At 36.2% G+C, this 15,496-nt stretch overlaps 3 protein-coding genes and 3 non-coding genes across 7 annotated transcripts in view; 3 read left to right on the top strand and 3 right to left on the bottom strand.

The window, feature by feature from the left end:
* Window positions 1–512: 512 nt before the first annotated feature.
* Window positions 513–4,492, bottom strand: LOC111447702 (probable protein phosphatase 2C 9). 2 transcript variants are annotated; one of them, XM_023086994.1, is made up of 6 exons: window positions 4,353–4,492; window positions 3,808–3,952; window positions 2,554–2,793; window positions 2,164–2,440; window positions 1,136–1,290; window positions 513–1,051 (listed from the first exon to the last, which is right to left on the bottom strand). In XM_023086994.1, exons 2-6 carry the CDS (start codon window positions 3,844–3,846, stop codon window positions 911–913), a joined length of 852 nt encoding a protein of 283 aa, XP_022942762.1. In that variant the 5' UTR covers window positions 3,847–3,952; window positions 4,353–4,492; the 3' UTR covers window positions 513–910. The 2 variants fall into 2 exon arrangements, with proteins under 2 accessions (XP_022942762.1, XP_022942760.1); XM_023086992.1 differs by lacking the exon at window positions 4,353–4,492 and adding an exon at window positions 4,092–4,346.
* A 3,156-nt stretch (window positions 4,493–7,648) lies between these two features.
* On the top strand, window positions 7,649–9,449 carry LOC111447902 (ubiquinol oxidase, mitochondrial-like). Its single transcript, XM_023087279.1, has 4 exons — window positions 7,649–8,226; window positions 8,379–8,507; window positions 8,581–9,069; window positions 9,138–9,449. The coding sequence occupies exons 1-4, from the start codon at window positions 7,843–7,845 to the stop codon at window positions 9,195–9,197; spliced, it is 1,062 nt and encodes a 353-aa protein (XP_022943047.1). The 5' UTR covers window positions 7,649–7,842; the 3' UTR covers window positions 9,198–9,449.
* Window positions 9,450–9,784: 335 nt separating this feature from the next.
* Window positions 9,785–9,868, top strand: TRNAL-CAA. The gene has a single exon. It is a non-coding gene; the product is annotated as a tRNA-Leu (tRNA).
* A 220-nt stretch (window positions 9,869–10,088) lies between these two features.
* TRNAL-CAA lies at window positions 10,089–10,172 on the bottom strand. Its single transcript has one exon. It is a non-coding gene; the product is annotated as a tRNA-Leu (tRNA).
* A 77-nt stretch (window positions 10,173–10,249) lies between these two features.
* TRNAL-CAA lies at window positions 10,250–10,333 on the bottom strand. The gene has a single exon. It is a non-coding gene; the product is annotated as a tRNA-Leu (tRNA).
* A 626-nt stretch (window positions 10,334–10,959) lies between these two features.
* The window catches only part of LOC111447245 (potassium transporter 7-like), a 9,375-nt gene continuing 4,838 nt past the window's right edge, over window positions 10,960–15,496 (top strand). Inside the window, exons 1-5 of the mRNA XM_023086289.1 lie at window positions 10,960–11,516; window positions 12,407–12,635; window positions 13,515–13,763; window positions 14,124–14,174; window positions 14,933–15,193. Of these exons, the coding sequence (XP_022942057.1) occupies window positions 11,238–11,516; window positions 12,407–12,635; window positions 13,515–13,763; window positions 14,124–14,174; window positions 14,933–15,193 (1,069 nt within the window). The 5' untranslated portion in view covers window positions 10,960–11,237. The remainder of the gene's footprint in view (window positions 11,517–12,406; window positions 12,636–13,514; window positions 13,764–14,123; window positions 14,175–14,932; window positions 15,194–15,496) is intronic.

The raw sequence follows: 15,496 nt of genomic DNA, 5'->3' as shown, positions 1-15,496 counted from the left end.
GACGACAACAACTACCACCTACGTGTCCAAGCACCTGTTAGGGAGAGGTTTCCACACCCTTACTAAGAATGTTTTGTTCCCCTCTCCAACCGATGTGAGATCTCACACATTTTCTCGTCTTTATCAAGTTGTAAAGACGATTAAATAGTGTGTCCAAGTCAACTTAGACACACATCGACTATTCTCATGAAACAACGACGACAACAACTACCTCCTACGTGTCTAAGCGTCTATTAGAGAGAGATTTCCATACCCTTGTAAAGAATGTTCTGTTCTCCTCTCCAACCGATGTGGGATCTCACACATTTTCTCGTCTTTATCAAATCATAAAGACGACTAAATAACGTGTCCAACTCAGCTTGGACACACATCGACTATTCTCATGAAACGAGGACGACGACAATAACTACCACCTAATGGGATAGGCGATATATTAGCTTGAAAAGGTAGATTCTTTCCGCTACATTACAATACCGATATTGCCCCTTAAACAGGACTCGAGAATTGGGATATGTCAACCAAAAAGCTTATCAATCTATTACAATAGTTGCATACATGTCAAGCAGGTGTTCCATGGAGACCCAAAGGCCAAGCCTAGAGTTCCAAACTGTTTCATAAGTTCACAAAAAGTTACAGAAAAATGAAGAAGGTATACATGGATCTACAGATCATCAAAAAAGAAATCATGTGAAAAGACCAAACTATCCCCAATTCAGAGCAAGAACATCATATTATACAACAGAGATGCGTTCTTTTTTTCCTTGTTGCGGGGGAGAATATGGAGATATTGAAATTTATGCAGGTTTTTCTTTACTGTGGATGGCTTAAAGACTGTAGAGTTGAATGCCATGGATTATAGAACACCCCCAACACACAAGTAATGGTAATAAACTTTAGCTCGACACGAGTTTTACCCTTTGAAACGAACGACGATGATCGAGATGTCGTCTTTGCTTTCCCGTTTCAGTGCTTCTGCTGCTAGTTGCTTTGCTGCCCTCTGGGGATCTTTAGTTCTTCTCGCTATGTCCACGGCTTCTTGATTCGACATGACCTGAATTTCGAATAAAATTTTGAGAAGAAACTAGAGATTCAAAATGGATATTTGTTGTAGTTGATGGGAAACAATCATAATCACCTTCCATAGACCATCGCTTGCTAAGATTAGAAGCTCGGTGTCAGAGTTGATATCGGCGTTCTTTATGTCGGGATCAGATCGTAAGTGTGTTTTGAGGTTCTTGTCGCCAAACGCTCGAGAAACTGCGAGTTGCCCGTTCACTCTAGCAACATCTCCTAATATGACAAGTTATAAAGCAATCAAAATATTGTCAAGTTAGACTACTAAAATAGCAAGCTTAGACTGTATGACAACAAAAGATGCAGAGAGTAGATGTGACTCCTACCCTTCGTGTACGTATGATTCACAATACAGTCAAAGGCCACCGCTAGCAGATATTATCCTCTTTGGGCTTTTCCTTTCGGGCTTTCCCTCAAAGTTTTAAAACGTGTCTATTAGAGAGAGGTTTCCACACATGGAATGCTTCGTTCCCCTCTCTAACCAATGTAGGATCTCACAATTCACCCCCTTTTGAGGTCGGCGTCATGGCACACCATTCAGTGTCTAGCACTAATACCATTTGTAACAACCCAACCTCACCGTTAGTAGATATTGTCCTCTTTGGGCTTTCTCTATTAGGCTTCCCCTCAATGTTTAAAAACGCGTCTACTAGGGAGAGGTTTCCACACCCTTATAAGGAATGTTTTGTTTCACTCTCCAACCGATGTGGAATCTCACAATCCATCCCCCTTAGGGGCCCAGCGTCCTCGCTGGCACACCGCTCAGTGTCTAGCTCTAATACCATTTGTAACAGCCTAAGCCCACCGCTAGCAGATATTGTCCTCTTTGGGTTTCCGTTTCGGGCTTTCCCTCAAAGTTTCTAAAACGTGTCTATTAAGGAGAGGTTTCTACACCCTTATAAGGCATGTTTTGTTCTCCTCTCCAACCGTTTCGGGTTTCACTTTGCATTATAGTTGGAATATGTTAAACGAAAGAGATCAAGAAAACAGAGGACTTGTCTTCACTGATTCATAGTTTTCTAGATCCTATCTTCAACAAGAAGTAGCAGAATTTGGCATTCATGAGAATACATCAATGCATTACCAGACCTGGCATGTTAGAGACAAAGCCACCTCTGTCCTCGATGCTTCCACGCTCAGTGTTCGGTTCGTGATCGACAGACATTTGTACTTCCTGCCCTCTTTTCGAAAGGACTGCTCGTGAATCTCCGACATTAGCCACCCATAATTTTTGACCGTTTATTAAAATTGCAGTGACAGCAGTGGATCCACCTCTTCCCAAGTCAGGACTGTGCGAGAGTATTGCTTGGTCTGTCGTCTCATACGCCTTAAAGATAGAGCTACGCGGATTCGACCAGAATTCCTCCTGAAGAAATCACAAGAGTTTGTGTCGAGATGTCAGTAAATATCTTTCTAACTAGCATTCGTGACGATTAACACATTGTTATTCCGAAACGAGCTTTTCCAATAATGACTTACATCCTTGAGAATATTGGGAAATAGATGCTTCTGTAGATAGGCTGGTACGCTATCTCCTAAGTGCCCATCATATATAGCAAAGAGGCCAAGCTCCTGGCCATGCACTGTGATAAATTTAGCAACATGATAATCTTCCATGGGATGATTTGCCTTGCCTTTTACCAAACTAAAACCATATTTCGCAGGGCATTGATTGCCCCGGCCCTTTCCGGAGCTACATGACGAACGTCCTCCTACAAACTAAACGCAACGGGGAGGCATCCCAATTCCATATAAATCTTTCATGCTCATAAATAGTAATATCAAAATGAAATAAGGAATCGAATGTTTTAAGTAAACGTGCATGATCGAAATATCGACATGCTAGTGAAAACTCCCCCATCAAAAGCAACATAAAACGCATCTACTATGGAGAGGGTCTAGCCCTACTCCGACCAATGCCTCGCACCGTCCAGTGACTGGCTCTAATACCATTTGTAAAAGCTCAAGCTCACCGCTAACAAATAGGCTGTTTTGGGTTTTCCCTTTCAGGCTTCCTTTCAAGGTTTTTAAAACGCGTCTGCTAGGGAAAGGTTTCCACACCCTTATAAAGAATGTTTCGTTCCCCTCTCCAATCGACGTGGGATCTCACAATCCCCCTCACTCCCCTTCGAGGCCCAGCATCCTCGCTGACACTCGTTCCTCTCTCCAATCGATATGGGATCTCACAATCCACCCCCTTCGAGACCCAACATCCTCGCTGGTACTCGTTCCTCTCTCCAATCGATGTGGGATCTCACACCTTAACTTTCAAACTGTATATATCCTCATTGAGGTATATACGAACAACGAGAAACTAGGAACGGAGAAAGGTTCCGACCCTTTCCAGTCTACTCATCAAATTGCAAAACCTCAACAGAACAAACAGGCATCAAGTAACACCAACTTTAAACTTCAAGGAACAAAGCGGAGTTCGTTTACCATGATGCATAAAATCAAAAACTGAACCAGTTCATAATCCAAAACCAAAAACTCAGTTTCCATGTTCAAACAAACCTAAATAGGAGGAGCTATCTACAAAGTTAACAACATATCTGTAAATAATTAACCCAGAATAAGTCCATTTTGGACCTCAACATGATGTTCTTGAGCTCAAAGATAGAACATAGAACCGATCAGAAACTAAGAGACAACCATCTCACAGAGTTCTACAGAAATCAACACATATTACTATGAATTTAACATAAAACCAGACAAAGGTAAAGATATTACTACCTGAGAATACACAGAATTGAAGCAGCATAAGTTATCCATACAATTTATTCTTCCCACTTCACCTTCTTTCCCCTTTCAACAATCATCCACTTAAATTTCAAAGGAAACCCCACAAGAAGAGGGAAGAATCACAGAATCCCACAAACTGCAAATCCAAAAAAACAGTTCCGATCAACCAAACGGTAAAGACCCACGATCAAAATCATCCCATAAACACCAAAAAAACAAGGGAATCACAAGAACAAACATAGAACACCAAAAGGGTAGCCCGGAATTCGCCTTACCGATCAACAAGTTGTCGAAAATTGGAAGTAAACAAGAAAATAGAACAACCCCAGAGCCCGAATTATTGATTAATTCGTCCTGGAAAGAGACGTCTTAGATACAATCAAGTGTATTGCGAAGAAAAAGACCAAAAATAAGTATGGATTGAAGAAGGAATCGATGAAGTTTTATGAAACCGTTCTAGTTCTGTTGGGGGGTTAAGTCCACGCGGTGGGAAAAGAAATAAATCGCAATAAGGGAGAGGAAATGGAGAGTATTACCAAGAGGGGGCAGAGCTTTCCCTTATTGACTTTGATTTTTAGTGCTCCTCCCATCTTTTTTTCCCTTCTTTTTTCCACCCAATTGTTAATTGTTTACTGACACTGTGCCCTCTTTCTGCTTCACTTTTCTATCTTTTTCCTTCACCTTCATCATTGTTTTCCTTTTTGTTTATTACAGTTCGTTGCTTAGTAAATAACTTCTCAAGGGATGATTCCCCCTTTCATTTTCTTCCTTTTGTGTGTGCTATTTCAAACTAATCTTAAAAACCCATTTTAAAAATCCCATAAAGATTACTTTTTCTTTTAAGTTCCTATTCAAACATGGAAAATTTGTAAGTAAATCGATAATAGTTTCAACCTATATTTGGGTGAAAATCTAATGGAGCAATGTTGCTTGGAGGTAGAAGGCTTACTATTTGTGAACTTTGTTTCTTGGAGAAGAAACAACTACGATATCTAGAGAATAAGTATCGACTAACTATATACTAGCCGCCAACAGAAGATGCTAAGCGATGTATGAAATGATAAAGGAACGAGACCGGAGAGAATAGTTTCAAATTATGGTCCTTACTATTAGATATAATAGGGTCAAATAGTTATTTCGAGATTAGAGTGAAAAGTCAAATTAGGGGTAAAATTGGAATTTCACATGGAAGAAAATTTGTTTGGGTTCTCACGTGCATTCTGATGGGGGTGGGAGCCACAACTTTGTGAAAGTCAATTTGTATTTTTTTTTTCATCAAAATTTAATTTCTTTTTCAGTCAATGAGAAATTTACTTTTTTTTTTTTTAATTTTATTCATTACAAATATTTTTAATTTTTATAAAATTTCTATTTATTTTTATGGCGTGTAAATTGGGTTATCGAGTTTGAATATTTTTAGACCTAACCCAAATGTTCGATAAAATTTTAAATCTAAATAACCTCATTAAATAATTAACTCACGTCTACGTAACAATATATTTCTTAAGTTGGGTTGGGGAGTGAATTATTCCGATCATCATTTAAAATTTTATTTTTTCAGATAAAATATTAATTTATAAAAATTTAGCGCACCCTTAAATTATTTTTAAATAATTAAAATTATTTTAAGTATTTTTTAAAATAGATATTAAAAAAATAGTTATGAAATTAAATAAAAATATGTAATTTATATTTGAAAATTACCGACCCAATTTATTAAATTTTCATCTATTTGAATTCAACCTAATTCAAATTGATCGTTATTTTCATATTAATATGATTCTAAGATTTACTCGAGTATTAATGCTATAATAATGACATTACTTACTAGTATTGTTCTATACATTTAATATAATTAAATTTCTAGACCAAACTAATTAGAAGCAAAGAAAATTCAAAGAAGATTTCGTCATCAATTGAAAAGACATTTAAATAATTTGACAACTACCCATGATATTTTGATTAATAAAATTGACGTCATTTTTTTATTTTTTATAATTTAAACAAATTTAAAATTTAATTCTAATTTAAATTAATTTCTATTTTAAAGTCTCAAGATTTATTAAATTTTATATTATAAAAAAATATATCATATTATTAATTAAATAAAATCGTATTTAATCCCTCAAATATCAACTATTCTCTTTAAAATTTACAAGTTTTAAAAAAATAATTTCATTTTTAATTCCAAACTTATTTAGAAATTACTCAACCAATCAATTAAACGAGATTAATAATATATTTATTAATAATTAAAGTAAATTCTATTTGTTTTTTTTTTAATATTTAATATTAATTGTTCTAGAGGCCCGAGCCCATATATTGTGGATGGGCTCGTTTGCAAAGGCCCATAAAATTATTGTTATTTTAAAGGCCATTACTTTATTTATTATTATTTAAAATAAAATAAAATAAAATAAGCTATATTCTTACCTATTTTTTAGGTTAATTTGTATTTTTTCTATTAAAAAGGAAAGAAAGAATTCAATTTGAATTCGTTTTGGTCCAGAGATTCGCCGGTTTCAGGTTGCCAACCAGCTGTCTTACACGTGTCTACCATCTAGAACGCCAAGTGTAATATTAATTACATATTTTTTAAAGTATAATATTAAATAAAAAAAATTAATAATCGATAAATTAGGTAAAAGTGTTTATTTATTTTTAATTATTTATTATTATTTTTAAATAGTTTTCTCGACAACTTTTCTATTTTTAATTATAGGAATGAAAAGAATTTGAGTAATAATTACAGGGGTAAAATCGTCTTTTGATAAAGACCGGTCAAAAGAGGCAAATAATTCACGACAGATCACAAACTGCCCGAAATGAAATGATTCCGCCCGACCCGAATCTCCTGTTGTATATCTCGATGGGCCCCACAGATACTATAAATAATAAATTTTAATTTGCATTAAATTAGATTTGAAATTTAGATAAATATCTACATGTTTTTTTTTTGTTAAAATTAATATGTGAATTTGCATAAATTGAATATTATGTCAAAATTTCAACACTAATTTGAATTTAAAGTCCAATTTAATAAATTAAAATTTTATAGTAAAATATAAAATTTAATTCTACATGTATGAAGGAGTGCATATGAGTTAGACTATAATTTTGTTTAAAATCAATTCGAAAATTTTGAATTGGTTAAGGATGATGACTCAAGTAACTCGAATATAGTTCACCATTGAACCCAACCAAACCTATACATGTTGGGTTAGTTGTCGGGTTGGGTTATCTTTTTTCAATTTTCAAAAAATTATACTTATCTACAACACGCATTACTTCAGTAACAAAATTCTCATAAAATTAAAATATCAAATATTTACAAAATCATAACGAATCATTGATATAAATTATAAAGTTAAATATTATTCTTTTTTTTTTAAATCTAAAATTACGTTGGATTATAACTCTAGTTTTTTTTTGTTAGGTTGACCTGATCAATAAAATGTCAAACATGTTTCAGATCTGTGAAAATCAACCCCATCCAAATTGAAAAAAAAAACCAATAAAACTTTATGAAAAAATATAAATATATTTCACTTTTGTATTCAATAATTATTAGACAAACAAATTTTTACATCTATATTTGAGGGTAAAATTTTGATTTTCCTAAATAATAATAATAAAAAAAAGATACAACGGTCAACGACGATATATGGCGGCTGACCGTTGACTGAAAATGAAGAAACACATTTGACTCATAAAAGACCCAATTATTCCTCTAAACAGCCGCCAATCCAGAGATTATTATTAAAATTAAACAAAATTCAATTGGGTGGCTCTTGTTTTAATCCTCTGGTTCTTGGGCTTCCTCGAAATCTCGACGGCTTACAGGAAGCGTCGAAGATTATTTGGGTCGAATATAATCAACCGTCGCACTGGAACCGCGAAGCACGGGATTATAGCCGCTGTTGGTTGGTTCCTCTAAGACCATTACTTATAACGGACTGGTCATGAGTCCATGGCCAATCGGAGAATTAACGGGAAGGATTTTGGTCCATTCGTTATTCACTAGCGATGAATCGGATTGTGATGTGGAGTTTTGTGAGAGGTCTGGCTAATAATAGCCGGAGATTTGGTTCGGTTGCCGGTCTTGGCGGTGGCGTCAGCGGCGGCGGCGGCGGCGGCGGTGGTGGTGGTCTGAGGGTTACTTTGACGGCGATGGCGTCTCCGGGAACGAGGTATCCGTCGGTGGCGGATGAGGGGTTTCAGTGGCGGAGGATGATGAGCTCGTCGACGGCGGTGGCGGAAGAACAGGGGATGAAGAACGTTGAGAATCAGGGGAAAGAGAAGGAAAAGGAAAAGGAAAAGGAGAATGCTCTGGTTTCTAGCTATTGGGGGATTTACAGGCCGAGGATTACAAGGGAAGATGGATCTGAATGGCCATGGAATTGTTTTATGGTATGAATTCGTTCTTCTTGGTCGTTGTATTCTTGCCCGCCAACTGTTTGATAAAATGTCTGCTCGCCTTTTGGCTTAAATTTTGTGTCATTTTCTCGGGTATTTTGATTGGATTCTTTATGAGGTTTCTGAAACTGTTGCTATGAACGCAGCCGTGGGATACTTACAGTGCGAATTTGTCCATAGATCTTGGAAAGCACCATGAGCCGAAATGTTTTCTTGATAAATTTGCTTATCGTGTTGTGAAGGTTCTTCGAATCCCAACAGATCTGTTCTTCCAGGTGGGTTATCTGATATGTTTGTTCTTCATTCATGCTGGTCCCTTGAATTCACATGATCTTCTATGTTGTGCAGAGGCGCTATGGTTGTCGAGCAGTGATGCTCGAGACGGTGGCAGCCGTACCGGGGATGGTCGCCGGGATGCTGCTGCACTTGAAATCTCTCAGGAAGTTTCAGCACAGTGGGGGGTGGATCAAGGCCCTGCTAGAAGAAGCAGAGAATGAAAGGATGCATCTAATGACCATGATTGAGCTTGTGCAGCCCAAGTGGTATGAGCGGCTGCTTGTGATCACAGTGCAGGGAGTGTTTTTCAATGCCTTCTTTGTGCTCTACTTGACGTCCCCCAAATTGGCTCATAGAATTGTTGGGTATTTGGAGGAGGAAGCCATCCATTCTTACACTGAGTACTTGAAGGATATCAACGAGGGGAAGATCGAGAACGTGCCCGCTCCCGCCATCGCCATCGACTACTGGCGGCTGCCTAAGGATGCAAGGCTGAAGGATGTCATCACCGTGATTCGGGCCGATGAGGGGCACCACCGTGACGTCAACCATTTCGCTTCTGTGAGTAACTTTGCTTCTTTTCTGTACGGTTCATTCAATTGAGTAACTTTGGTTCTTTTTGTGGGCAGGACATCCATTTTCAAGGAAAGGAACTGAGAGAATCAGCAGCCCCTCTTGGATATCACTGAAGTGGAAATGGCTATAGGTAATGTGTCGTAATTTGTAAATACATCAAATTTCACTCGAGTTTACAGACTGTACGAATTTACGGAATGTACGTCCAATAAAGACCTTGATTGGTTTATTAGGTATATGGTCTATATGATTGCATGTAGTTTGAATTGTTCTTTTTTCTCGAAAATAAAAAGTTATAAAATATGTAAATGTTGTTCGATTTCACTTTTTTGACCTTATTGATATTAGACAAGTTGTTTGGGTCATCACCTTGAAGTTTTTTTATCCACATACTTCACAACTTAGAAGCAAATAATTCACTCGATCTTCATCCGTTTTCATTGTGGATGAAGTTCACTCTTTTTTCCCTTCACGTTCTTTCCTTCTTCTTATTGATGGTATGAGCTTAATTTTCTTCATTTTTCAGTTTCATTTCACCTTCTCTCAAGGCTCATGTCATAACTGAGCATTAAAAAGTGTAAATATTTTGCCTTTGATATAGAAATTCAACAGCTTTCTCAGGAAGTATAAGGACTAATTTATAATGAAGTCAAATTACAATAATAAAAAATGTAATAAAATAAAATTTCAAAACAAAAATGTCAGGATGGCCGAGTGGTCTAAGGCGCCAGACTCAAGTTCTGGTCCTCGTGAGAGGGCGTGGGTTCAAATCCCACTTCTGACACAGATTTTAATTTCTTTTTATTTTTATTGGGCTTTTGGGCCGTTTTTATCAATTAGCCTGGCCCAACTAAACCTGCAGGAAATGGAGTCTCAAAAATAGGTTAAAGGTTTTTGAGTCAGGCTCACTGATAGAAAAAAAAATGGCCCAACTGCTCTCTCAAATGTGGGTCCGGATACTAGACTAAATGGGCCGAGCCCAATAAAATAAGTAAAATACAAATTGTCAGAAGTGGGATTTGAACCCACGCCCTCTCACAAGGACCAGAACTTGAGTCTGGCGCCTTAGACCACTCGGCCATCCTAACTTGTTTATTGATTTAATTTCTCTTTTTTCTGAGTTTGTATTTATTGGCCAGTAAAATAAAGAAAAATTAAAATGATTTGTCAGAAGTGGGATTTGAACCCACGCCCTCTCACGAGGACCAGAACTTGAGTCTGGCGCCTTAGACCACTCGGCCATCCTGACTTGTTTGTTGACAGAGGAAGAAATTCAAATGTATCAAATAATTAAGATAATAAATTAAACAATAAAATAAAGTAATAAAGCATGTGTTTTTCGTAACCACCCTTTGTATGTATTAAAATATATACTTTAATAAACCCTTAACCCTATACATATATATATAAATTTTTTTTCCTAATATAACGGTTAATGATTAATAGACGTTAAGATAAATAATTATTGATATCCAACTACTACGACCAAGACATATCATATCATATATATAGATAAAATTAAAATTTTATTTTTATTGAATATAAGTACGATGTCCATGGAGTGATGCGGGGACGAGAACATCCAACAAAATTCCTAATTTATTTTCACGGGAATTTATTACCAAAAATTTGTAATTAAATATTACCATTAAAGTACTAAAACTATATATTTTTTTAATATGAATGTGATTTAAATCATCCATGAATGATAAAAATAAAAAAATAAAAAAATAAAAACCTGAATTATAAAACAATTCGTTTTTTTTTTCATTATATTATATATATAAACTAAGCAAAATTTATATTATTATAAAGATAAAAGTTGTTTTTTTTTTGTTTCTTTTTTGTTTCTTTTTTTGTTTTTTTTGTTGTTTTTTTCTTTTTCTCTTTTGTTCTTCCTTTTCTCATTGAGATTCCATAGTCGCGCGAACTGTGTTCCTCATTTCCAACGTACTTCGTTTCACCTGAAAAAACAACCATTTCACGTTTCCTTTCATTCACTGCCTTCCGAGTTATAGCAATTTGAATCCAATCCCTTTGATCCAATCCAAACCCTTCAGCCCCACAATTCCCTCCATCCCTTATCCTTTCTTCCAGTTTCTTTTCACTCATCTTCCGATCTTTGAAGATTCAACAATTTCCCGTGCTCTCTTATGGCGGAGGGTGAATTGGAGAGGGGCGAGACCAATTGTGGCCTTGCTTCAATGGATTCCATCGAATCGCGATGGGTATTTCAGGATGAGGATCAATCGGAGATCGACGACGACGAGGATGAGGAAGACGACGACGAGGATGCAGAGCGGAATCGTCTGGATTTGGAATCTGAGGAAGAAGATAATGTTGAGCAGAAATTGATTCGCACTGGTCCGCGGATTGATTCATTCGATGTCGAAGCCCTTGAGGTCCCTGGTGCGCAGAGAAATGACTACGAGGTGCTATGAATTTTCTATTTGAGTTGATTTTTTTTTTTGGTCTAAATCTTGTATATCTGCCGTTTGGCTACCGAGAAAATGAGGGGGGCGAGATTGAACTGGAACACATGCTGTAGTTTATTTTACGTCGTGATCTTTGTTTCCTAGCAACTAGAATAAAGTGTAATATGTAGTTAACCGGACATTTAGTGGCATTATTGGTTATCTCCAGATTCCGAGTTACTATTTACTCAGTTGATAGATGATTTGATGTCAGTGTCTGTTCCATGCGGGCTAAAATGGAGATAATGGCTGTATTGCATTCTATGTTAGTGTGTTTAGTTATCACAAGTGGTCGGGATTTTCTTATACAAGTTTTGTCCAAGATTTGTAACTTTTTTGAATCGTATATTAAGTTAGATGGAATGATAGTTTTATAACATAAATTCCTGGGTATGAATGTATTTGAAGCACAAAAGTTCCCATGCTCTTTTTTGGGCTCTGGTGACTTGGGCATTCCTTTTAACATTGCTTTCTTCCATGCTATGTCGACTGGAGAGATCTCTTTTAGTTTCACTTTTCTCCTTTTATTCTTGGATCACTTATCCCCCAGCCTTTGGTATGATACAGTGTTTTTCTTTTTTGTAATAGACCTATAGTAGTGTACTAATCTAGGGATTTGACCACACTGGAAATGTGTGGAGGATGGGAAACAAGGGGTTTCTTGAACTTTTGGGACGTCATCTTCCTTGTTTCTCTGGTTATTGTAGTTTCATGTTCTAGAAATCTTGCAAATGTCATTTTATTTTATTTATTCTTTTACGTAAAAAGGAGTTAAGGATTATGATTTGATCCACATGGGCTATTAGAGGAATAGTAGAATATTTGTAATTTACGTAACTTATTTTCAGGACTTCAGCGTGGGGAAGAAAATCGGTCTTGCTTTCCAGACCCTTGGGGTTGTATTCGGTGATGTTGGGACAAGCCCTCTATATACCTTCAGTGTCATGTTCAACAAAGTTCCTATTAATGGAGATGAAGATGTTATTGGGGCATTATCTCTAGTTATCTACACCTTAATCTTGATTTCACTAGTCAAGTATGTACTTGTTGTTCTTCTGGCAAATGATGATGGTGAAGGTATGCTTTCTAAACTTATGTGTACGTATTTAAAATTACTCCCCTTGAATGCTCATATTTATGTGTATTGATGAATTTTTTTTGTGAGCTCTTATCTTGAAGGAGCGCTCAAAATTTGCTGCTCCTCCCTGTTTGTTTGTTTGCCTCAAGGATCCAATGTATAGCTGACACTTACGTGTCTTTTTTCTAGAAACTTTATTTGGTTTTAGCCTGGTTTTTTGTATGGCCTTTTTTTTCTTTTCATCTCTCATTATGAATTGATTCTCTTAGCAAAAGAATACTGGCCATAACTTTTCTGGTATTACATGTTAAGAGAAAAACATCATGCACTCTCTCTCCCTCTTCTCCATTTCCAAACCCAACTGTATGTACTTTATACAGATGAAATCTCACTGAGGTTTTAGTTAGCTTTATGCACTTTAAGTCCATGGAGTTTTGAAATTGTTCTACTATTTTGCTAATGGTTAGTTGAGTGTCTTTTTGTAATTTCTCCCATTTCCTAGTCGGTTTTGAACCCTTATCATCCTTCAGTTGCATGTGTTTTTTGGTCTAGTGTAGTTCTTATCCCTATGCCTTCCAACCCAAAGTAACATGCATATAAATACCGAAGGGTGGTCAAGTAATTAGGGGTGTCATAGATTATACTGAGGTAATATGCAATATGCATAACTCCAAATTTTCCGAGCCCTTGAGGAGAAATTTTGATGGTTCCATCGGAAGGTAGTGAATATTTGCTAATTTATGTCTGTTCCAGATAGCCATTTGTCAAGTCTTAGGGAATAGATAGTCAAGTCTTAGCACCAATGTTTCTATCGTTTTGTGCATGCAAATATACAATGAAGCATAAAGTGTGATTTTCTTAGTCATCAACTTTTGCAGGTGGTACTTTTGCGTTGTACTCTTTGATTTGTAGACATGCCAAGGTCAGTCTCCTCCCAAATCAACTTCCTTCAGATACCCGAATATCAAGTTTTAGGTTAAAGGTGCCATCGGCTGAATTGGAAAGATCACTAAAAATAAAGGAAAAACTTGAGGCTTCCTTGACTTTAAAGAAGCTTATTTTGATTCTCGTTCTTGCTGGAACTTCTATGGTAATAGCTGATGGAGTTGTTACACCAGCAATGTCGGGTTTGTATATTCTATCTCTCCTCTTTTCTGCTCGGTAAAATTCTAATGCTTCCAGCATTGGGACAATGTAAGCTATATCAAATGTATTGTGATCTTGGCCTTGGCCCCAACTGATGACAGACAAACTCTTATTCTCCCTGTATTATTAGTTGGTAGCTTCGTTTTTATTCTCTTATTGCTGGTAATGAAATTACACTTTTATTCCATAAAGCATTTCTTTTACTGTTTAGAATACCTTCAACTTCTTGTCTCTTATATTTGGAAAATGTTTCTAAACCAATAATGGAGCTAGAGTATTGAGGAGTGTATTTATTATTACTAATTTTGAATAAGGACGACCTTCTGTTTTTCCTCTTGTAGTAATGTCAGCTGTTGGTGGACTAAAGATTGCAGTGGACGCAATTAACCAAGGTAGTTTTTAACCTGTTTGACTTTCCCAAATATCTTTTACTGTGTACAATCCCTATTATATGGAAATTGATTTAGATAGACCACAACATGATTACAGATTTTGAAGTGTTTTATGACACTCAGGGAGTATCTTCTTGAGCCATTCATTTTTCCAACTATTTTATGAGAGACAATCAGCTGCTTTGATTTTTTAATTAATTAATTTAGTTTTTATTATAGCTTGCAGTTTATAATTCATACTATTTCCATGTTAGTGTCCAGAGTTCTATGACTATGCAACAGTGAAATCTGGGCTTATGATTTGTGTATGGATATGTAATTGAGGGCTAGACTATTTCCCCTAATTCAATTTGTGAGTTACCATCGACATGAGAAGAACACATTTTGGCAAGTCATTGGTATATTTTTTGTATTTGTTAAGTACTTGGTATAAAAAGTCTCTCTATCTCTCCCCCCCTCTTTTCAATTGAATACTTTTAAAATCAGTTTGAATATTTTATATACGATCATTTCTGACCTTCTCCAAAACTTGTAGAGTATATTTGAAACTCATGAAGAAATTTCTTAGAATTTCTAAGCAACTCTCCCTTGTGTATTCTTGGTCAGTTTGAGACGGTTTTATGTAATTTCTTGGGTTGAGTGTGGCTCATAAAAATCTCTATCCTGTTGATGGTTATGCCCTTATTTCTCTAAATTATTTCTTATTGCTATGTATATTGGGTCTCAATCATTTTTGTTTACTACTTGTTGTTTTGCAGATGAGGCTGTGATGATCTCAGTTGCCTGTCTTATAGTTTTGTTCAGTGTTCAGAAGTATGGCACTAGCAAAGTGGGGCTCGCTGTTGGTCCTGCATTATTCATATGGTTTTGTACTCTTGCAGGCCTTGGGATTTATAACCTTGTCATATATGACCGCAGTGTCTTGAAGGCGTTCAATCCCGTTCATATATATTATTTCTTCAAAAGGAACTCTACCAATGCATGGTATTGCCTTGGAGGTTGTATTTTATGTGCTACCGGTAAACACTCTGATCTATTCAACATTTCTTTTTTGATTTAGCTTAAACAAGAGACACATTTCATCGATATAAATTACAAAGTCCATTTTTCTCCCCCAAAGGATCCCCCGCGAAAGAAATAAGAGAATTTTTAAATACGAACATTTCTTGTTATGTTAGTTTCTATGGCTTTTTATGTGCCTCCTACTAGTAATTCATTCTGCTTTCAAGCAATATCATGACCTCGGTAGCTTAAAGATAAATAGCTGAGAAAACACCAACTAGAAGTCAACCCCACATCCAAAAAAAAAAAAAAAAAAAAAA

This window comes from Cucurbita moschata, unplaced genomic scaffold (genome assembly GCF_002738365.1).
Source record: "Cucurbita moschata cultivar Rifu unplaced genomic scaffold, Cmos_1.0 Cmo_Scf00009, whole genome shotgun sequence".
Taxonomy (NCBI): Eukaryota; Viridiplantae; Streptophyta; class Magnoliopsida; order Cucurbitales; family Cucurbitaceae; genus Cucurbita; species Cucurbita moschata.
Note: the sequence above shows the minus strand (reverse complement) of the source record. Positions and strands in the feature narration are given on the sequence as shown.